A 23,591-nucleotide genomic window follows, 5' to 3' on the forward strand; every position below is an offset into this window, starting at 1 on the left:
TATACCCTTATCTAAATCCAAACCTGATATGATCCCTTTGCAGTCCTAGTCCTACTTTCAGGCAAGGTTTTAAATTTCGCAATGTATCGATTATACGGGCCGAATTTACAAGGTTTCGGCCGATACGGCCGAAGAGTTCCAATACACGGAACATGACTAATTACAGGGTTTCATATTTTTTCATCTGTATCGGGTCAAATTTAATTGCCCTCTTCTTTTTAAATTTAAATTTAATATAATTTAATTAAATGCTCATTTAAGTTACCATTGATTACAGCATTTAATAATGTCATTAAATGTTATTTAAGTGAAATAACTTATTAAAAATCACAAACCAAATGCAACAAGTTTTGAACCCAAGTCATTTGCTTATAACAAAAATTAATTAACCATTATGCCAACATTAATTACTTATTAGAAAGATGTTCTTTTATATATAAAATCATTTGCTTATAACAAATGCTATAAATTTGATTGTTAATATTTATATAATAATAAGATGAATACAAGTTATATTGATTTATTAAAAATTAAGGTATATATTAACTTGTATACATAATAAATATTATCTAATTCTATATATAACAAATATTAACTAATAAATAATTTCAAAAAAAATATTAACTAATAAATATTAGTATATATACAAACATTTTAGTTCTTCTATTATTTTTCAATGGTTACTAATTATATCCCGATACTTTATATAAATCATTAAAGAATGGTTTTTTATGTTTAAATAAATTAGTTATACTCACATAAAACTCATTTTTATTATTATTCATATTTTTAAGGATATTTTTGGATTTTCTAGTGTATGCATGCGTATCTTGATTTTTCGTCTGTATCTATACGTTTCCAAAGCATATCTCAATGCGTCTCTTAAAATTACCTTTCCGATACACCTTGTGTTTCCGATACTTTAAACCTTGCTTCCAAGTGCTACCATTTCTTTCACAAACCACAAGTTATAAATTCACAATTAGAGAATGGTTGCATGGAAAAGTGCTACCCCTTGAATAGCTGTCTATAAACAAACTCCTATATTTTACCATGGGAGAGAGAGAAAGACGATGATCAAAATCAGAATCTTGTTTTCTCTATAATGTCCACAAAAAGATGTAAAGATCCATCAACCAACAAGCACAGCTTAATCCTCTCTAGCTCTGAAGGCTTAAAGCAGAAATTCTTCAAAATTTATTTTATGCCCAAAGAAATTACAAGAGCAAACATTCTGCTATTATTTGATTATAAAAATACAAGCAATAAATATCTCGTAGCTCATGAATCAGGGTTAGCATATAGAGGCGCAGGCAAGAAAGGGAATGGAGCAACAGATGCAAATGCAACAGGTGGGCGTGGTTGTATGCCTGCATGAGACTCCCTTTTTGGCCTGTTCCAGCGGATACTATTCTCACTTTCCTCTGCCCAAGTTTCAGATGATGCTAACCCCAGTAGCACACCTGGATTCTTTTCTGTAAGGCCTTGCTTATCATCAGTTTTGCGATGAAATAGAAGCCCAGACATAAATACAGGAAGATACAGAAGACTGGCATGAAACATCTTTCTTGCATTTCCAGTTGTGCGGTCTCGGTAAAATGATACTGCCCCAGCACTAATTGCAAGGGTAAGAAGTGTTGATTCAAGACAAAACCATCCTGAAGTCATACCCCCTGCATATAGATTTGCAACTAAGAAGGTTAGATGGAAGGAATCATGTATAAATTTCTCCTGTCTGCAATCTGTTGGTGTATTTGTTAAGGAAGAAATAATTGGATTTTAATCATGTCACAGAGACAAAGCATTATGTTAGGCATTGTAACTCACAGTCATAGGCTAAGAATCCCAATGGAAGCAGATATAGGCAATTCCTTAATGCCACCAAGGCAGTTTTCTGACCAGAAGGATCGGCAAGAGAGAACATTCTGAACCTGTAAATGCAACAGATGGTAATAATCAGTGTTTTAAAAGGGATACAGGTATGGTTATTTTGTGGAGTGCGCCACACCGGATAGATGTAACGTTTATGTTGCAATCAATTGATAAATTAATCTTTCATGTGATAAGCATGCATATAAAGTGAAAATAATATTAATAATCTTTATTAAAGAAATCAAATTTCATCTAAAAACATGGCAAATCATCAATATCCGAAGACAATAGCATTTTAAATCTATCAAGTTCAATATTTCAAATACAAGATTATAATACAATAAACACTTGATATAAAGCAATTGTATGTCAAAATTATTGACACCTAAAAAAGGTTATAATTTTATTCTAAAATACAATATTTAAGAAAAAGAGAGTAATTGCCTTTAATCAAGAATAAACCACAAGCTTCTTGCTTTTGAAACACTGGGCAGAATATAAGTAGGCATAACCATCAAGTTCAGGATTTACATATCGGGATCTGCTGCTCACAAGGCTATGTACAAATGGCTAGTAACCAATCACGAGTGGACACGCTAGTCTTCCGTACACATGAGACACACACCCATTTGGGTCCCAGGTGTACAGAACACTGGCGTTTCACTTGTGATTGATATGTAGCCCATCATACATAGTTGTGCAAGCAGCAGATCCAAAGTCTCACATATCAGCTAATTATCCCCCAACCTTCACACAAGCCTACACCTACAGCCACCTATGGTAGAAAAGGGACCCTGCAGCATAGCTTTGACCACCCATTAGGACTCTTTCACATATAGGAAATATCCTATGTCAATAAACCAACCTTGTTTACAATCCTGAGCATCTAAAAGGTTTTCTGGATATTGGATATTCCACGACATTCCCCACCACAATTTCATACGAGCTCTTGCAAACATGGGGTCTGACAGGTTTGAGGAATCCTCGTTCAGCTTAATATGATTGTGTTTTGGGCATTCAGTGGATCCATCTTAGGCCATTTAAGGGGATTCCTCTAATGCTAATGGCTTCGCATAATCAAACAACAATTGAATTGGGGAGGGGGGGCAAAATGGGGAATTTGGACCTAATTCTCTATTTATCACATAGATGTGTATTTGGATACGGGTAGCTATGGCTAACTAGTGTCTTCCGGGGTTAACACCTCCTTTGTATATCTCTTGTTTCCCAATTAATAAAGCACTATTTCCAATTAAAAAAGAAAAGGAGTTATAGGGTTGATGAACCTGCAGGTTTGAGAATATGGAGGGAGTTTTCTTGTATAAGGATGTTCCTCATATCGATAGTTTTTTTTTTTAACTTTTTATGGAAGGAGGCTATCTCATTATTTATATTTCTTGTATATTAATGCGCATCCTCTCATGTACACAACATACTTTGTCTTAATACAAATATAAACCAGTACCTTCCAAACATCTGAAAAATAAGATGTAATGGATTGGAGAACCATTAAATTATTATTTGATACCTAATTTGAAGGTCCCTGATTCCATATATTATATTCAAACTAAAAATTATAGCACAAATACATACCCTCCAGCAGCATAATCATTTCGGCACAAGTATGCAAGGGCCATAAAATGAGGTATTTGCCAGAAATATAGAGCAGCTGGGAGAATCATCCCATTAATTGTGAGTTGACCAGAAGCTGCTGCCCACCTAGAATACAAATCACAAGGAAAAACACGCATCCTATGTGAAAATCAAGCAGCAAGCATGCAAAAATACATAAATAACACTTTTGAAGAATAGACTTCAAATTGAAATGTTAATACCATTCACATTCCAACAGGAATTAATGATTTCATTAATAAGATCAATCAGTACGGAATTCAACTTCCATTAAAGAACCCAAAGGAGAGAAAATATTCAAAGGATTTCATCAACAAAACCAAGAAAAGATATTGCCAACTATGCACTATGCAGACAAAAAATGAGTTAATACTTTGCCCAAAGATGTAATGACACCAAGAGAAGATTTCACGGGAAGAAAGAAAATGCCAGGTTTCCCTGCCAGTATAGTCCATTTACATCTCAGACCAGACCTAAAAATCTTGCCCCAGAATTATTGCCCAGATAATCTTTTCATCTCCTTTCCCACGAGGGAAATTTTAGAACAGCAACGAATTAAAAGATCTTGTCCATACAGGTATGGTATATAAACAGATCATGCAGTGAATTCTGCATAATTGTCACATCTGTATATGAAGATATGTGGAATTTAAGCTACCAGTCAACCATAAATTCTGCTCCATGTGATTCCCTGGATGTCATGGGAATGGCACCTTCTTGGACTCTGAAGACACAGTATATTCATGCCTAATTGACCAGAGCATCAGTCTTCTCTTAATGGTGGGAAATTCCTTTCAATCCCTTTCTTACGGTCTTTTACTACTTTTTTTTTTCTTTTCTTAAACCAGCAACACAATCAATAAGGAATTTATTAACCAAAGAAAAAAGAGAAAAAAAACAAATACAACAAATAAATCTAAAGATTTCATATAAGGAGAGCATGGGCCAAAGCACCATAAAAAATCCTAATACCTAGCACATGAGCCCTTAACCTGAGATTGCTTCCCTCCTATGACAGACTTTCCCTTCAAATTTCCCATCTATCAAGGCTATCAGCAAAGCTATTAGCCAACTTTGGAATCAAACTGAATGGGCTGTTAATTCTAGATTTCATGAGTCTTTCCTCTCTAATAGAGTGCTAAAGTTTCAATGGGCCATCAATTATAAACATCCATCCAATAATACTCCCTGGGAATCAACTTCACTACTAGTTCATCCAGACCTAGAGATGCAACCAAACTTAGCTTGTGTAACAAATGTAGGCTCTTTAAAAAAAAAAAAAAAAAAAATTAAGGGGTAGGGGATCAGAAACAGAAATCAAGGAGTTTTATTAATATAAGAAGGATAAACTCTCCATCAGTCTTCACTGCATAGATTGAGGAGAGACATTATAGACAACCTAAGGCTGACTCATCATAGACTGCTTATGGGATTGAGCATGTGATAAGACAGGATTTCTGCTCTCAGAGAATCTTCTTCACCTGTTCAAGTCCATGTATGCCAGAAGACATCCACATTAGCTCACCCGTCTCCCCTACTACTAAATCATTTTTTTAGGGATTAAGAATTTAAGACCCTAACATGGACTTATTTGGGCTTGCCTCAAGGGGCTTGGTACAATGGCAGCTTGTCTTCTAGAATTAGGAATCAAAGATGTAGCATCAAATTAACTATTTGAAATAATGCAATTGTTAAAGAAATAATGAAATAAAAAGCTTGGCATGCTTGATTATGTTTTGTATGCTATTATTTTATTTTATTTTTACATTTTTCTGTTTGAATATGTTTTATATGTTATGTTTATGTATTTAAATTTGAGTTAATAGGCTTTTTTTAAATATTTAGTTTATAATTAAAGTTTGATTTTTATTATACTATTTTTAATATTTTCTTAAATTTATTTTGAATTTTTTTACTTTTTTTGCATTTTTGCAATTTTTTATTTTTTCTTAATTTTGCACCTTACTCTTTTTTGCGCCTTACACTTTCACAGGAAGAGAATATAGTTCCCCCATATTCCTACGAAGGTGGCATTCCAACTTCAACTGCAACATCAGGGAAATGTCTCAGAAAGGATGATTATGGAATGTGTTGTGTTATCAAGAAAGGGAGACAGCAGACCACATAATCATTAGGTGTATTTTTGTTAGTAGAATTTTTAAGTACTGTAGCTAAATTGCATCCAGTGCCACTCAAGAAATGTGGAGGAGCACTTGAAGGGGTGGAATATTGTAGCAATGGGGGAAAAAGGAAAATCCTTTGGAGTAAAACACCCCTTATGGAAACATGGGTATAGAAAGAAAGAAACCAATAAATATTCGAGAATAAGACGACATCACAAGAAGGGGTCATTCATAGGGATGCAGGTACTTTACACTCTTCGCTGGCAGCCCACAACAGTTTTATAAGATTCTGCATCATGCTTTCTTCATGATAGCACACTGTTTGTATATAACCTTACTAGGGAGATCTTGGTTTGGGCATTTGTAGGAGTCCTTGTTTCTAGCATGTCTTGTGTATAGTCTTACTCACCTTCTTATGTACATGACCTATACTTGTATATACTCATTAGGGGTGATCATGGACTAGTCTTAGCACCAATGATAAGGGCTTTAAGCTAGACCCAGGGCTGGCCTGGCCTGCACCTCGGGCCAAGATTGCAAGCCCAAGCCAAGCCCTACACGGTAGGGGTGGCAACCAGCCGAGCATTTCACGAGCTGCTCGAGATCGACTCGTGAGGCTCACAAGCCGGCTCAAATATATATATAATTATAGAAAATAATATATATAATAAAAATATTATAATTATTATTATAATTCTTATTTTTTAAATATCAAATATAAAATATTTATATATATAACTTTTTATTTTTGTAAAATATTTTTTCTCAAAATCGAGCTCGAGCTGAGCCGAGCCGAGCTCGAGCTCGATCTCGAGCCTTGTAGAATAGTCTTGAGTCGAGCTCAAGCCTCATACTATTCGGCTCGGCTCGACTCGAATCCACCCCTACTACACGAGCCTAGGCCGGGGTTGGGGTTATGGGCTTTCCAGGCCTAATGAGTAATGACTTTGGGCCCATGAAATCAAATAATAAAAAATTATTTATTTAAAATTTTAAATTAAATAACATGTAAATATAATGCATGCAAAAAAAATTACACAAGGCCTATGGCACAAAAAATAAGGCATGGACCTCATTTAATTGTTAGGCTTGATTTGGCTTGGATTATCTATCCTTTTATAGATGAAGGCAAGGCTTCATTCCCATTCTTGAGCACAGTGGGACTTGGAACAACATTAATTAGTTAGTGCAACCATTGATGTTTTCCCAATTTCGACATTGCTTAGAGAGTTAGAATGAATACTTTGCCATCATCTATATAAGGCCTTCCTTAGGAGGACAATTCTCATACTTGAACTGACTCAAGTGTTGACATGTTTCAATTCAAAAATATTTATTTATATGTTAAAATAAACCTTAAAACTTTTATATTTTATATAAAATAATAAACACTTAATATAAAATTAAATATATTTGTGTGTGTGTGTATATATATATATATATTGCGGGCCAGGCTGGGCTTAAAGTATTTAGGCCCAAGCTTGCCCGAAATTTTCCAAGTTTGATGCAGGCCCGAAAACTTGCGGGCTGGACCAGGTTGGGCCAAGAATGACCACCCCTAATACTCATAGTAGAATTAGTGTAATTGCAGAGCTTTGGGTTTGGCTTCTATCTTTGTTTGGGTATAGTTGGGATATGCCAACAGAAGTAAGCACAATCTCTAACCCTTCTTTTTTCTCTTGGCCCCATAAAAGATGAAGGAAAATGTGGAGATGCACGCGAGCAGCATTGTTATGGACAGTATGGGAAGAAAGGAATGCCAGGATCTTCCAAGAAAAAGGGAGAAACAGTCAAGCCTTGAAGGACTGCATTATGTCCAGGTCAATACATTGGTTAAAGACTCTTGAATTATTTAACCATTTCTCTTTTACTGATTGTTGGAAGGATTGGAAATTCGTAGCAAGCTGTTCCTCCTACAAGGAAAGGGTATTGACTAGCTGGGTCCCCCATCCTCTTGGTTCTTTGAAGCTGAATTTTGATGGGATTAGCCAGGGTAACCCGGGTCCCTTTGGGATGGGAGGTGTACTGAGGAATGAGGCTGGAGAGGTTGTCTTACTCTACTCTGGCCCTTTAGGTGTTGGGAACTCTATCCGGGCAGAACTGTCTGCTGCAATACAAGGAATACTTCTTGCAAAAGAAGTGGGTGTGGAGCAGCTTCTTATTGAAGGGGATTCTAAGATAGTGGTGGACTTGTTAAATAATCCAGAGGATGTCACTTGGGGCTACAAAAATGAGTTAAAGAAATTCAAACGGCTGATAAGAAATATGTCTATAACAGTACAGTGGGTTGGGAGATCAGCTAATGCATTTGCAGATGTCTTGGCTAAACAAGGGATAAATAGGGAAACATTGTTCTGGGCACAACTGTAACTTTTGTTTTAACATCAACATTCATGTAATTTCTGTTACAGTTCTTGTATTTGCTGTTAGGAGAGGCGACACCTTGCGCCTCTAAAGGGATTTTCTTGTAACCAATCATTAATTTAATGAAATGAATTTATTTATTAAAAAAATAATCATAACTCACAAGTACAATGCTATATTTTACCTTTTCTCAAACCAAAAAAAACTCTGATTAGGTTTCCATTTTATGTGAGGAGAAAAACCACCTAAAGATTGTTTATAAAACTTGGCTGATTATGGTTCCATGCACATCATTAATTCATAAACTTCTAACAAAATCTTGATTCTGTGTGGGGGATGAAACCATCTACAACTTTATTCATAATAATTAAAGAAGAATCTATTTGTCTGTCCACTCCTTGTGGCTTTTCTCACACTAAAGAGGAAATATGCACCAAAATTTAGAAAATTCCACAGTAAAGATATACTTGGTTTATTCTGTTCATTTACACTTCTAAATCAGAACCAAAAGGTTATCTTTACTCATAGTAAACATGTAATTAGAAGAATGTTTATAAGATATTCTGAATGGAAACTATCCAAATACTAAAAAACCCAGTTACTAGTCTAATTGGGTAAGTTATGCTATTTGGGAAATCTAACAAATTTTTTCCCACTAAGACATTGATACAGCCATACAGGAAGTAGGGATTAGACTTTCCATTTCCTAAAAATTCTGAACACAGATATGGGTACAGGTATCCCATGTAACATGCTTATCATTTAAATGTAGTTTCTGAAGCTATATGTCATTTCCTAAGACATGTGTCTTGCCAAATTTAATTATGTTTCAAACATGTGCAAATATTTTCATAGCATAATTTGTTAAAACATACCTGATACCACTTTATATATTTTAGATGTGTTTAATGATATAGAGTACATCTTGATGTATCCATGCAGTATTTGGTATCATATCTAATAAGTATTCGATCTGATGTATTCTAGGCATGAACAGCGGGTATCATAGCTTGGCACCCATTTAATTCTTCTCTCAAGGCCCTTATCAGGCTGCTAATCTCTCTTAAAGTGACCTGTAATGCCATGTGCCTTGACAATTGTTCCTTATATCACACAACTCAATAATCACCTTCCATTGCTGTGTTCCTTAATTGTTGTCTTTACCTCAACCTTAGGACTTGTAGGACAATCATCAACTCTTGTAAAGTCCCCAAAGCCTATAGAACTTAAATATAAAAGCATCACAGCCCCATGGATGTCTTTAACCACACCTCTAATACCTGAATTGCCAGGGTCCCAAGGAACATCCATCAAAGTTGAGCTTTAAATGGTTTGCATTTGGCAAAGCACCATTCCTTTAACATTCTGGTTCTAGCCAATACGTGCTATAACCTATCAACCTCTAATAACGCCATTTTTTATAAGTAAAAAAATAATGTCATTTGTAGAAAACTGCACAATATTTCCAAAGATTTGACCCAATATACTACTCTTAAGGTGATGTTTTCTGTTATGGTTTTCTTGGATAGCGACTTCTTGCATTCCTCTCCTCTCAAACCATCCAAAGAATAGTAGCTTTGGTGCATCTCCATAGAATTTTGCCCCTTTTTTCTAGCTGGACTGAAAAAGGAGGTCAAAAAGATACTCCTTACATGTACTTATAAAAGAAAAAAAAAAAATACTCCAAACATCATCAAGATGGGACCACCTGCTACCAAAGAGAGAAATAAACTACTCCCAAATGCTAAGTTCAAAATTGTCTCCCCTCCTAAAATTCACCTACATTAAGAACTCCATGAATGTCCAAAGAGAATTCAGAATTGATAGAAGCTCAGTGTCACCCAGCTGATTCCTGTAGGACCAACAAGTGTATCTGTAGCTGCTACAGTGTTTGAAAAGAAAAAGGTGCAAAAAAAGAACAAGGGCCATTTTGTGCCCGAGGCATAAGGCGAGGCATACACCTTTTTGAAGCAAGGTGCAAAAATGCAAAAATTTAAAAATAAAATAAAAAATTACAAAACAATTCCAAAAAAAATCAAAACAATTCAAAAAATAGGGCTAAATTTTAAAAAGTGCAAATTATTAAAATATTAAACACATTACTAATTAAAAATACAAACTTAAATATTAAAATAAATGATTAAAAAAGCCTATTATCTCAAATTAAAATACATAAACATAACATGTAAAAAATATCTAAAATAAAAAATTAAATATAAAATCAAGCATAACATATAAAACATTTTGAAGCATGTAAACTCTTAATCTCTTTATTTTTTTCCAATTGCATTATTTCAAATAGCTAATGTGATGTTAAACATTATGCATTCTTGATTCTATGAGCCACCTTTTTATAACTTTAAGTGTCTCCTAAAAGTATCATTTATTAGGATAAATGAATGAGCTACATTAGCAAATATGGGGTTTTTGGAGCTTCAATGAGCAAGTGAAGTGCAAGGCACACAAGCAAGGTGCATTATTTCACCAGGCATGCACGTTTTGAAATTACTCTGCCTAGGACCTAGGCGAGGCACATACCCTAAAATGCACCTTGTCTGTGCGCCTAGGTGCACCTTTTAAATCACTAAGCTGCTACAAATAGAATCACAAGTCACAGCCTGCCAACAATCGCAGAATCCTCCTTCACCTTTGAGCTCCTTCCTTGTAAGCGCCTAGTGTGTTACCCTTGTGCTCATCAGGTCGGTAGTAATGTTTTCATCCTATCCCTCTTAAAACGTTATGGTACTTCTTTCATGCCATGTAATCCACAAAAATAACTGCTACCTCAACAGATCCTTACTATCATTGTGGAGGAGAAAGGAAATGAACCTAAAAGGACCAAAACCAAAGCTGGAGAAGCCCTTTGAGGGCCAAACAAAGGAAGTGGTTCCATATGTTGGCAATGTAGGGGAAAGAAAACATAAGCAGGTAGCATTCTCAACTTTACTCTGGCAAAGAATGCCAGACATGTGGAGATAGATGCTAGTCCTTCCTTTTACATTGGCATATCACAGAGGTATTGATAATTCTAAGTTCAGTTTGCCAATAAAAGTCTTTAGTCTACAGTACATTAGGGCATTGCCACAAGTGACAAGTTTTTAACTGGGAAAGACTTTTTTAAGTAATAAAATAATATGTATTAAGAAAAAGAAGATTACAAGGAAGATGACCAGCAGTCACCTGAGAGAAAAGAAAAAGTAACTTCCCATACCACACTCCAGACCAACAAAATCAAAACAAAACAATAAACATAAAAACTCTTCAGCCAGAGAAAAATGACCAAAACAAACCACCAATTTGTACCAATCAAAATACCACAAAAAAACTCTAAAGAGGAAAAAAGCGGGAACAGAGAACCTCTTTGCTTCTTCTATATAGCTTTCTTTGGTGACAACCCCTACCTGTCCAGCGGAGTTCGGATTTCCATGATTTTCTTCATTCCTTGAAAAAACTTCTTCTGAATCTTCACTGGCATTATTATTAACTGGAAAAGACTGTTGGGCATGGGGATCCAATAATTTCAAAAATGAAAACCAAGAAGAGGCACTTATATGGCCAGTTGTTCAAATCCTTTTATCAGACTCCCCAGGTTTAAGGAAAACACCTCTATTTTTCTGGCCAACTGGACATCAGGACATTAATGTCATTTTACATCTTCCATACATGGGGGTAGCAGTCCCAAAATGACAGGGAAGGTCAAAAACATTTATCAGAAATAGGAAGGCCAGTGAACTTTTTCCAAAAGCGTAGGGAATATGGGTGTAAATGCACCCTTCATGAATGTTGAAACTGAAGAGAGGAGAGGAGACTTGTGTGTTTTGGCAATAAGGGTTCTTAGAAGAGTTTTTGAACAGTCTCCATCTCAGCCCTCTAACACTGTTTTATTAGATATTTTTGAGTAATTACAAGGAGGCCCTTAGTTGGGCAGAATTTACAAAGAACTTAAAAAAAATAACTTAACATTGACAGGATGGACCCAAAATAACAAGAAGAATAAACAACCTATGGGCCATTCGGCCCATCTTCTCTACACTCCCCCTCAAGCTGAGCATAGATGTCAATCATGCCAAGCTTGCTGGTATCATGCTGAAGTTTTGCCTTGGGAATGCCTTTGGTAAGAAAATCTGCCAACTGTCATTCAGATGTGATGAAAGGAAGACACACTTCACCCGAAGAGACCCTTTCCCTAATGAAGTGTCGATCAACTTCAATATGCTTGGTTCTATCATGTTGCACTGGGTTGTGAGCAATGTTGATGGTAGCCTGATTATCACAGTATAACATCATTGGCTTGTCATATTCAACTCCAAGTTCTTCCATCAAAGATTTTAGCCATAATAGTTCAGAAACCCCATGTGCCATGGCCCTGTATTCTGCTTCAGCAGAAGACCGAGCAACAACCGATTGTTTCTTGCTTCTCCAAGAAACAACATTACCAGCTACCAAGCTATAATACCCAGATGTAGATCTTCTGTCATCAATGTACCCGGCCCAGTCAGCATCGATGTAAGCTTCAAGTTTCATATGACCATGCTTGGCAAACAGAATACCCTTTCTTGGGGAGCCCTTCAAATAACTTAGGATTCTCTCTGCAGCTGCCAAATGAGTGTCTCGAGGAGCATGCATGAATTGGCTAATGCAACTGACTACATATGCAATATCTGGCCGAGTCATGCATAGATACAAAAGTTTCCCAAGAAGTCTCTGAAAGATTCCTTTGTCTTCTAACAATGTCCCTTCTGAGGCTGAGAGTTTATGACTCATATCAATAAGAGTAGCAGCTGGTCTAGCACCCATCTTTCCAGTTTCAGAGAGCAATTCAAGAACATACTTTCTTTGGGAGATAAGAATCCCATCCTTGGATCGAGCCATTTCTATGCCAAGAAAGTATCTCAATTCCCCCAAATCTTTAATCTCAAACTCTGTATGGAAAAAAGATTTTAGATCTTGAATTCCTGAGGCATCATTACCCGTCACTACAATATCATCTACATACACAATGAGGTATACTGCCAGAGGTCCACTCCTCTTCACAAAAAGAGTATGATCGGACTATGTCTGCACATAACCAAAGTTAACAAGTGTTGTTCTAAATCTCTCAAACCATGCTCTAGGGGACTGTTTTAGTCCATAAAGAGATTTCTTCAGCTTGCATACCTTCCCTTTTATATCAGTTCCATACATCCCTGGAGGAAGAGACATGTAAACCTCCTCATGTAATTCACCATTCAGAAATGCATTCTTCACATCCAATTGATAAAAGGGCCAGTCAAAGTGAGCAGCTAAAGATAGAAGAACCCTCACAGATGTCATCTTGGCAACAGGTGCAAAAGTCTCTAAATAATCAATCCCATATGTCTGTGTATAGCCTTTTGCAACCAGCCTGGCCTTGTACCTTTCAATGGTACCATCAACTCTGTATTTGATAGTAAAGACCCACTTGCAACCAACGGGATCCTTCCCTTCAGGTAAATCCATCACTTCCCATGTGTCATTCTTGTGTAGGGCATCTATTTCAGATTTCATAGCATCCCTCCATTCTAGAATCTTAAGAGCTTCTGACACAGACCTGGGAATAGGATGAGAAGCAACAGAAGAGAGATAGGCAAAATATGAAGGTGAAAGCAAACTGTAAGAAAGGTGCTTGGAAATGCAGTGTGCAGTGCACTTCCATTTTCCTTTTCTAATAGCAATGGGAATATCAAGGTCAGGGAAGGATGAATCCAAAGGTGCTGAACCAGTACCTGTTGTCTCTTCTGTGACTGGAAGTGTAGGAGGCTCATGTGTTGTAGGAGAAACAACCTGCACATTTTTGGATCTTCGCCTTTGATGCACCTTGGGATTGAGGACAGGACGAGGAGGTAGGGTACCAGGACAAGGAGAATGGAACGACTGATCCAACCTTGATTCATTTGAGGGAGAGGCAGACACATCAAAGGACTCAATAGGGACAGGAAGAGGAAGAGCAAACACCTGTGTCAAATTCTCCCCCTGTGGACAATGTCCTTCTGGAGATGAACCATAAAAAGGGGAAGACTCATCAAAAGTGACATCCATTGAGACATACCGATTGCCAAACTTTGGATCAAAACAGCAATAACCCTTCTGTTTGGGGGAATAACCAAGGAAGATACATTTTTGGGCTTTGGGTTCAAATTTATGCCTTTGGACACTTGGAACATGTACATAACAGGTGCAGCCAAAGACACGAATAGGAATAGGAAAAAGATCTTTGTCCGGATGAAGAATAGTGAAGGGAGATTTAAAACCCAAAACCCTGGATGGCATGCGGTTTATGAGATAGGTAGCAGTAAGTACAACATCACCCCAAAACCTGGTAGGAACATGTGAGGCAAATAAGATACTTCTTGCAACCTCAACAATATGCCTGTTTTTCCTCTCAACAACCCCATTCTGTTCTGGGGTCCTAGCACATGAGCTTTGATGAATAACCCCCATGAGAAAGATAGCAGGATAGGTTTTTTACAAAGTATTCTTTTGCATTGTCTGATATGAATATTTTAATCCTGGTATCAAGTTGGGTTAGAACAAATTCATGGAATTGTTTTACAAGTCTTGGGACTTCATCATGGGATTTCATCAGGAATATCCAAGTGAATCGTGAAAATCATCAATAAACAGGATAAAATATTTGTAGCCACCCATGGAGGGTAAGTGGTAAAGCCCCCACACATCAAAATGCACAATATTAAAAGGAACAGAAGATCTTTTATTTCTCAAAGGATACTTGCTTCTACAATGCTTTGACAATTCACAAGACTCACAATGAAGACTGAACAGACTAATTCCCTTAAACAGTTCAGGGAATAGATGACTCAAAGTCAAAAAAGACAGATGACCAAAACGACAATGACACAACATAATCTGACTAACAAACTCTGAAGAGACAGATCCAAGAGCAACATTCCCAAGATGATCAGTGCATTGTCCCAGAGTATCAAACAGGTATATTCCGTTCGCCTCATGGCCACTCCCAATCACCTTCTGAGACTCCAGATCCTGAAAAACACAGTAGGAAGGAAAAAATGTTACACAACAGTTAAGTGACTTGGTTAAACTGCTCACAAACAACAAATTTGTATTTAGTTTAGGTACATGAAGGGCAGAAGGGAGGTATAAGGAATCTGTAGCCTTGATGGTTCCCTTACCAGAGATAGGGGCAAGTGAACCATCAGCTAAAGTGATTTTACCACGTCCAGGAAGTAAGTCATATGAAACAAACAAGGTAGACAGATTGGTCATATGGTCAAAAGCACCTGAGTCAATAATCCAAGGTATCTTGAGATTACCTGAAGAAGTAGCATGATTAGTAGAAGCCCTTAAACCTGAATGAGCAAATGCTAAAGTAGTAGATTTTCCTGAAGGGTCGGTAGCAGAGGTCACATCACTCAGCTAACTGATCATCTTCCCAAACTTTTCATATTCTGCTCTCAAGGCTGCCAACTGTGCAGAAGCAGACATCTCTTCACTATCTGGCCCGGCAGCTACATTTGCACTTCCTAATCTTTTACTATCATATTTTTTCTGAAACCTGATGGGAACAAGGTTAGGATGTAACTTCCAGCACTTGTCTTTGGTGTGCTTCGGCCTCTTGCAGTACTCACATACAACTTCTTTCTTTCCTGTGCCACTAGAAGTTCCAACATTCCCTTTAGGTTTAATCCCCATATTGGCAAAGTGATCATTAATATCAGCCCCTTGAACCTGTATAGCCCTTCTGCTCTCTTCACTACTCACCAATGCATAAGCTTGTGACAAAGATACACACTCCTTGGAAAGAATATTCTATTTTGTGATATCATATTCCGAGTTAAGTCCGGTTAAGAACTCAAATACCCTGTTTCTTTCAACTAGTTTCCTGTAGGTCTCTGCATCATTGGTGGTGTCCCAGGTTACAACTTCTATCAAGTCTATTTCTTGCCACAAAGACTTCAAAGTTGAGAAGTATACAGATAAGGGTTTCTCCCCCTGTCTCAAATTCTTCACATCACTTCTCAACTTATAGGCTCTAGCCACATTTAGTTTTTGGGAATAGGTTTCAGCAACACTATCCCATATTTCCTTTGCTGAATTCATCCATAAATAGTGTTGGCTGATCTGTGGCTGCATTGAGTTCATAAGCCACCCAATGACAGTGTAATTTTCTTGCATCCACTTCTCGTAGGATGGATCATCTTCTGGGGGAGCCTTCTTACTCCCGGAAATGAACCCCCACTTTCCTCTACTACAAACATGAATCTTTACTAATTGTGACCATGCCAGATAATTAGTTCCATCTAGCTTAACTGTGGTCACAGTCAATAAGGAATCACTTAGAGTCCCCTGACCCAATCCATATTCAGCACCACTTTTGTTTTCAAACTCTGAGGAGAATATCATGTAAACACTCCAAATATGATTTCAGATTACTTCTACAAGTATGCTGGATAAGAACAAGCAATAACTGAGTTCAGCCGACCACAAGGAGACAACACACTGAGTTCAGCCGACCACAAGGAGACAACACACTGAGTTCAGCCGACCACAAGGAGGCAACACACTGAGTTCAGGCTTCAAGAAGAAATCAGAAACTCCTAGGCACTGTGCACTTAGCCAAAGTACCTTTTCAAGGTTGTACACTCAGCCAAGAAGAGTAAGTACCAATCGGTATTACTGAATAGGCCTTTTCACAAACACAGTGTGGGCAATAGAAACAACCCCACTGTCAAAGAAGAGAAAAGACCCCAAAAATTGTTTGTACAATCCTCTAAAAACAGTCGAACAAGAGTAACAATACACAACCTTGTTACAATGATGTTTCGGCAGATTTTAACAGTCCAAGAAGAAGAGAAAAACAGCCCATAAATTTCTGGGTTAAACCAGATTTAATGGAGTTGAAGGTAGTACAGAACAGCTAGGATTTTCGAACACTTCAACAGTCCAAACACAGTCGAAGGTAATGCAAAACAGAACCAGAAAACTGAGCACAACTTACAGTTCGAGCTTCAGCAGTCCAAACACAGTCGAGCTTCAAAAACAGAACCGAGCTGTTCCCCTTCCCCTTTTTTCTTCTTCTCTGATTCTTCCTGGTCACCGAACCCCTTCTCCAAGAGATTCTAGTCTTGGGCTTGTCCAATGACCTCCAAGAATCAGACAGTACATGACTAAGCCTCCAGCCCTAGTTCAAGTTCAGATATGCTCTGATACCATGTTGAAACTGAAGAGAGGAGAGGAGACTTGTGTGTTTCGGCAATGAAGGTTCTTAGAAGAGTTTTCGAACAGTCTCTATCTCAACCCTCTAACACTGTTTTATTAGATATTTTTGAGTAATTACAAGGAGGCCCTTAGTTGGGCAGAATTTACAAAGAACTTAAAAAAAAAAAAACTTAACATTGACAGGATGGACCCAAAATAACAAGAAGAATAAAAAGATAATAAGGAAAACTAATTACAGCCTAGACCACAATGGGGAAAGGCAAAGTTCATAGTTCAAAATAAAAGATTTTACAACTAATGAATAAGCACTAATTAAAGCTTCCAGAAAAAAAAGGTATATATTTGTCCAGAAAATGGTATATAAATATATGTTTGATCTTTCAGGGATAGGGAGTTACCCAAGAAGTGGAGGAATGGCACCAACAACAGCTCCAACCCATGTATTTATTGGGTGTATTTGCTTTAAAGGGGTATAAACAAATGCATAAAGAGCAAGATTAGAAGCTGCAAGTCCTGCTGCCAAGAAATTAGTCTGCAACAACCTTGTCACATAAGTTTTGGAACCATGAGTGTCTAATCTCATCAACCTTTTGGAAAAGAGGTTTAAAACAAAGCTGGGTAAATAAAATATCCACACACCTTGCATGCCAGTAATGTTGTGCCAGCAATACCCATAGTAGATGCCCAAATGGCTGCATGAGGAATTGAGATACGTCCAGAAGGTAGTGGTCTTTGCCTTGTTCTCTTCATTTTAGCATCATTATTTATCTCAAAGACCTAACATACACCATGAGATGGTCAAACTGAAATTCAAGTTTCTCTGGGCTGATTCACAAAAAAAGAGAAGCTTTGCAATTCCAACAAAAAATATTGGCCTATTCAACAGAAAATTAAACAAGTAAATATAGCCTACTTTTTTAAGAAGCAAAAATCTTTTTCTCCCATATCCAAAAACTAAGTTCGGTTGTGCTAATGTCAGCCTATAAAAAAAGAGGGCTACAGGATCATGATGATTTTGTACAAGACAGATGAGTATGGAAGGTGGAAGCTGACTTCTAGGGCAACTGGTTTTAGATTGGTGGTTCGGAATCTGTAAATATCAGTTTCTTTTGGGGCTGTTAGTTCATCTAGTTTGGCACTATGGCTACTGTAGGGGCTTTTGGTGGTTCCTCCTTTTCTATTGTGATATGGGCTGGCCTTTTTTACACTATCTATTTGGGTTTCGAGTTTTGTCTTTTGGTGTTTGCATAGGTGAAGTTTCAGATCTTGGTTGTGAAGGTTGTTTGCCTGTAAATTGGGGTACTGATTGATGTTTTCATGGGTTGGATCTTTGTATTTAGTAAGATTAACTGTCAACCTCAACAATAATCCTCTCAAAGCTCATGGAGGGCAACCTGAAGCTTTGGAGAAAGGAAAAGGGTTATGCTATCATCAAAGCATCAACTCCCATGGACCCAAAGTGGACCAAGGGGCCGTTTGGCAAGTCTTTTTGGGAAGATCTTCTGGTAGCTCTGACGGTCAAAAGACGCATTGAGCTTTTGCATGAAGATTTGAGCAGCCCGAAGCTAGTTTAGCTACTGCACATCTTTCTGCGTGAGAATAAAGCAAGAAAGACACAAAAAGCTCCATTTGGAGCTTCCCGAAATCAGCCCAAAATGGGCTTCTCGCATTTTTTCAGCGCACCGACGTTTGGCGGCTAGATCTGTTACGAACCAAATGGAAAAAGACCGCGGCACGGTCTGCCCAGCTTGTAAAAAGACGAAAGACCGCACGGAAAGACGCACCAAACGGGGCCTAAAACAACCACATCTTTGCCATCCAAGAAAACTCCACTAATCCAAAAAGGCACATGATCCCTAATATTGTATCTGGTTGCACTACAAATAAATTTTTACTGATGCAAAACTATGGCAGTGGAAATTATGAGTGCAATTTCTTTTTTTTGATCAATAACACAATTCATTAAATAATCTCAACAATAATTACAAAGAGGAAGACAAACTTTCTTATCTTCCACCTGCAGCTTAAGCCCCAAGGAAGGAAAAAAGAAGAGAAGGAGAAATAGAAAAAATAAAATTACAACTGTGCCCAAAACATTGACTCCCTCATTATCCCTTGTTTAGCTAACCCATCCGCAAAAGAATTAGCTGATCTTTTTACCCAACTGATTTTAACTTCCATATCTCAAACCAGCCATCTGCATTTCCTCCTCACATTGCTGTAATTCCATAAGCCATTGTTGTCTTTATTCAGCCAATCTACCACCACCTCCGAGGCCCCTTCAATTATGAGTTTTCTGATATTCATCTCCCTAGATTTCTAGATTCCTTCCATAACTGCATGGATCTCGGCTCTGAGAGAGTCACCCACTCCAATTGGGCCTGAGAACATGGCAGAAATAGCCCCATCTCATCCCTGAAAACACCCCCAATCCCTGATTGTCCAGGATTCCCTCTGCAACTCCCGTCAAAGTTTAGTTTTATGAAACCCACAGGTGAGGGAGTCCAATACACACTCATCACTGTTTTGGTCTGGGTACAGTTCACAATCTCACCCCACTTCCTCAACATGTCATCCACTGTATAATCTGTGAATAGCTCTAGAGATTTCATCCACTGTACGACCCGTATATGGATCAGAGCCCTCAGTTCGCAACCTGACTCCAAATCCTTCTCAGAAGTAGGACTGTTTCTGTGGACATTCTTCTTTTTTTGTAATGAAATAAAATTTAATAAAAGAAAAAAGAAGATTACAATGGAGGTACCAGAAATCACCCAAAAGGAAAGAAAAACCAAACCTACTCCTAACAAAACTCTAAACCAAAAACTAACCATACATGAGCAAAACACTCCAGACACCAAACTCTGTGACCAAAGGACATCCAAACAAACAACCAAACAACTAAACAGCCCCCCACAAACACCAACTCCCATACAACAAGCTCAAACAAGCAAAAAACCACCCCATCTGAAAAAAATAAAGAAAACAAACCCTAACAGAAGCTAATTATCCAGCAACCTGAGAAAAAACAATCAAGAACAAGACCTCTCTACATCTTCAAAACTTTCTTTGATTTCACCACCTTCTTGCTTGGCCCAATCCCATATAAGACCCCCTTTCAATCTAGCAAAAACTTTTGAAACCAAAACACTTTAATGTTTTCTGACTTCTGAATCTTCTCACTGCAGAGAAGTCTTCCTGAAATCCTTCAGATCCTTAGAATTCACATTAATCCTTCCCAACTCCAAAACTGTGTTCTTCTCAAAAATCTGACCTGGAACCAACTCTTCATCCTCTTCATTGACAACCTCTACAAGTCCAGTTGATCTCAGACCATTGTGAGTATCTTCAGAGCCTACATCAGACTTGCTCATAGCCTTTCCATATTTCCCTTTTTTTATCAATAATACATTTCATTGATCAATCAGAAATATTAATTACAAAGGAGATAAACTTTCTTATCTCCCCCAACTTTCCAATTCCTTAAAAGTTTTCCTTGCAAATTCCTCTCCACCTATAAAGATAGCAAACCCAGAGGCTTACTCACCTCTACCTCTTTATTCACCACGGTCTCCAAATCAATAGATCTCTTCATAACATGAGTTTCATCTACCCAGACATCTTCATCACCAGAATCACTTCCAACATCTTCCTCATTATTCATCACTTGAATCACAATCTTCTTCATCTTCCTCTTCTCCAACATCACTCTCATCACTTCCCTGCAATGATTTGTTTTATAATTTCATTTTCTTTTATAAACCTTTGAGCATGATCTTGTTATGTTGGTTCATTCTTGATTTCTTTTTCTTGCTCGACTATCTTCAATCTCCACAACATCATCAACCCCCTGAAATGCCAACTCCTGTTCACCTTTGCACTCTTTTCCACTTTCATCTGAGACACCATGATCCTCATCCTAACATCACCACTCCTCACCTTTTCAGGTTCACTTTCTAACCCCTTTCCTCCTTCTGGAGTCTCCCCTGTTGGTTTTTCAAACTTCAAACCCTCTCCTTTTCTTTCTCCTTCCCCTACTCTATGTCCCCCCCCCCATCTGTATCTTCAATGCCAACCCCTCCCACTGTTTTCATGGTATGATTGCTTACCCCCGACCCTTTTTTTTTCTCAGCTGGTCTCATGCATATCAATTGTTGCTTCAACTAGAATACCACTATTTTTAGTCGCTTGAACAATTTTACCTCCTACCTCCTCATCTTCTATAACGATCACACCCCTTGACTTAGTCTCTTGGATTGTCACTTTCACACAGGATTCTTCTAATTCTCTTCTCAACCTCGCCTCAGTAATATCTTTTCTTGTCTCTTTGAATATTCTTCTCTTTTAACTTTGTTTTAATTTTATTCTTCTAGGGCTTAGTTAAAGTTTGCTGAAATCCATCTGCACTAATTTAGCTTGAAGAAGTTCATGACTACCACAGGAAGCAATTTTTAACTAACCACGAATTTAGGATGATGAAAATATCCATCCAAAAAAAAAGGATGATGGAAACCACAAGATTCTTTTTTATTTTGTCAAAGATGTATATTTAGTCCCTCCTTCAATGATATTAAGTTAAAAGAGGTTGCCCTAGACTTTACATGGATCAAGGTAAGGACAATGGATGGATGACTATTGGTTGGACTGGAGCCCTTGGTCTCTTCAAAAACATATTAAAGAGGACAGATCCTTGGTACCCAGAGTGAATGTCTCATTCAAATGAATATGGAGATCAGCCAACAATTAGATGATAACTTTTGTAGCGGTGGTATAGGGAAGAAACAAAAAACAAAAGACACCATATACATTTAATCTATCATTAATATAACCTTACTCTTTAAGTATGTTAAACAATAAATTCTAACTTGCATAAGTATGTTAAACAATGGAATTCTGCATGTCAAAAGAGGTAATGTCTAGAGTATATAAACTGGTATCTCATCATTATCCATGCCTTATCCCAACTATATGGGGTAGGCTACACGAATTTTGTTTTACCAATCTGTTCTATTTAAAGCCCGTGTCCTTTTTGGTCTACCCTGAGCTCTTCTAGCCCCTTCAATGCGTAACAAATCACTTCCACTAGCCCCTTCTATGCACGTGCTCAAACCATCTTAGTCTACTCTCTTTCATTTTATCACCTATTGGAGATACTCTTAGGTTCCTATGATAACTTCATCCCTAATCCTATCCTTTCTATTTATCTACTCATCCATCTTAGCATTTCTGGACATGTTGTTTCTTGACTGCCCAACACTCTGCTTCATACAACATAGCTGGCCTTACAACCGTTTTATAGAATTTTCCTTTCAATCTATGTGGTATTTGCCTATCACATAAAAGTCCAGATGCACCCCTCCATTTGCCCATCCTGCTCTAATTCTTTGGGTGACATCCTCCTCAATCTCTCCCTTGTTATGAATTATTGAACCAAGGTACCAGAAATGATCACATTGAATTATCTCTTGGCCTCCAATCCTAAGTGTATCTTGATTTACACTCCTATTATTACTATATCTACATGTCATATACTCTATTTTAGTCCTACTTATTTTAAAACCTCTTGTTTCTAAGGCATTTGTTCATAAGCTTAATTTTGCATATAAACTGGTATAAAAAAACGAAAATCTGAAGAATAAGAAAATGATCTTGTTATCAATGCACTACTCTAAAATTAGAAAAGATGCCCAGTCAATTGTGTAGATGCAACAGCAATGAATTGGTGCTGACACTTCTTGCAAATGTGGAATATGAGATAATGAGACCAAAGGGGTCCATAATCTGCCCACTATTCTCTATCCACATGTTATGTCATCCCAGAAAACATATATTGCATGACAACATACATTAAAAGTATGGGTTGACATGAATTAAAGAAGAGTTCAGATGGTCAATCCAGATGCCTACTCTCCCATGTATAGTTTAGATTTGCAAAAATGAAGTCATGTAACAGAAACAACTTGTAATAACAAGAAATGGATTCTGTTGTTTCCGATCAGAATGCTTACTAGATCCAGTAGATAACCATCATGGAAGAGCACAATTTGTTTTACCATGGTTAAAGTACTCACCTGATTTAAGGAGTTAGCAGATGCTGCAACCATCATAGTACCCGTACAAGTACAACAAAGTCCTGCAACATCAATAGCACTGCCACTCCCAAGAACAAAGCCAGCTCCAGAAGTTGCAACCACTAGCATGCTACAAACAGGAAAGGTTGGGGATCTAATTAGTCATTAAATGGTTGTATAAAAATGCCCAATATATGTGCATCCATGTACACATTGGGAGTGGAGGGAGGGAATTTCTAATTCTAGCAGATAAATCTCAAAAAAGAGAAAGAAAGGGAGAGGGAAGCTAACCAGAAAATATATAACAAGTTAC

At 37.5% G+C, this 23,591-nt stretch overlaps 1 protein-coding gene across 1 annotated transcript in view; it reads right to left on the reverse strand.

The window, feature by feature from the left end:
• Positions 1-1,074: 1,074 nt before the first annotated feature.
• Positions 1,075-23,591, reverse strand: part of COX10 (cytochrome c oxidase 10) — a 33,325-nt gene continuing 10,808 nt past the window's right edge. The window contains exons 2-7 of the mRNA XM_088951012.1: positions 23,279-23,408; positions 17,847-17,984; positions 17,606-17,739; positions 3,466-3,591; positions 1,828-1,931; positions 1,075-1,673 (exon numbers count right to left, since the gene is read on the reverse strand). Of these exons, the coding sequence (XP_088807138.1) occupies positions 1,282-1,673; positions 1,828-1,931; positions 3,466-3,591; positions 17,606-17,739; positions 17,847-17,984; positions 23,279-23,408 (1,024 nt within the window). The 3' untranslated portion in view covers positions 1,075-1,281. The remainder of the gene's footprint in view (positions 1,674-1,827; positions 1,932-3,465; positions 3,592-17,605; positions 17,740-17,846; positions 17,985-23,278; positions 23,409-23,591) is intronic.

The sequence above is a fragment of the Nelumbo lutea genome, chromosome 6, assembly GCF_056320005.1.
Source record: "Nelumbo lutea isolate HS-2025 chromosome 6, American lotus-T2T, whole genome shotgun sequence".
In the NCBI taxonomy this organism is placed as follows: domain Eukaryota; kingdom Viridiplantae; phylum Streptophyta; class Magnoliopsida; order Proteales; family Nelumbonaceae; genus Nelumbo; species Nelumbo lutea.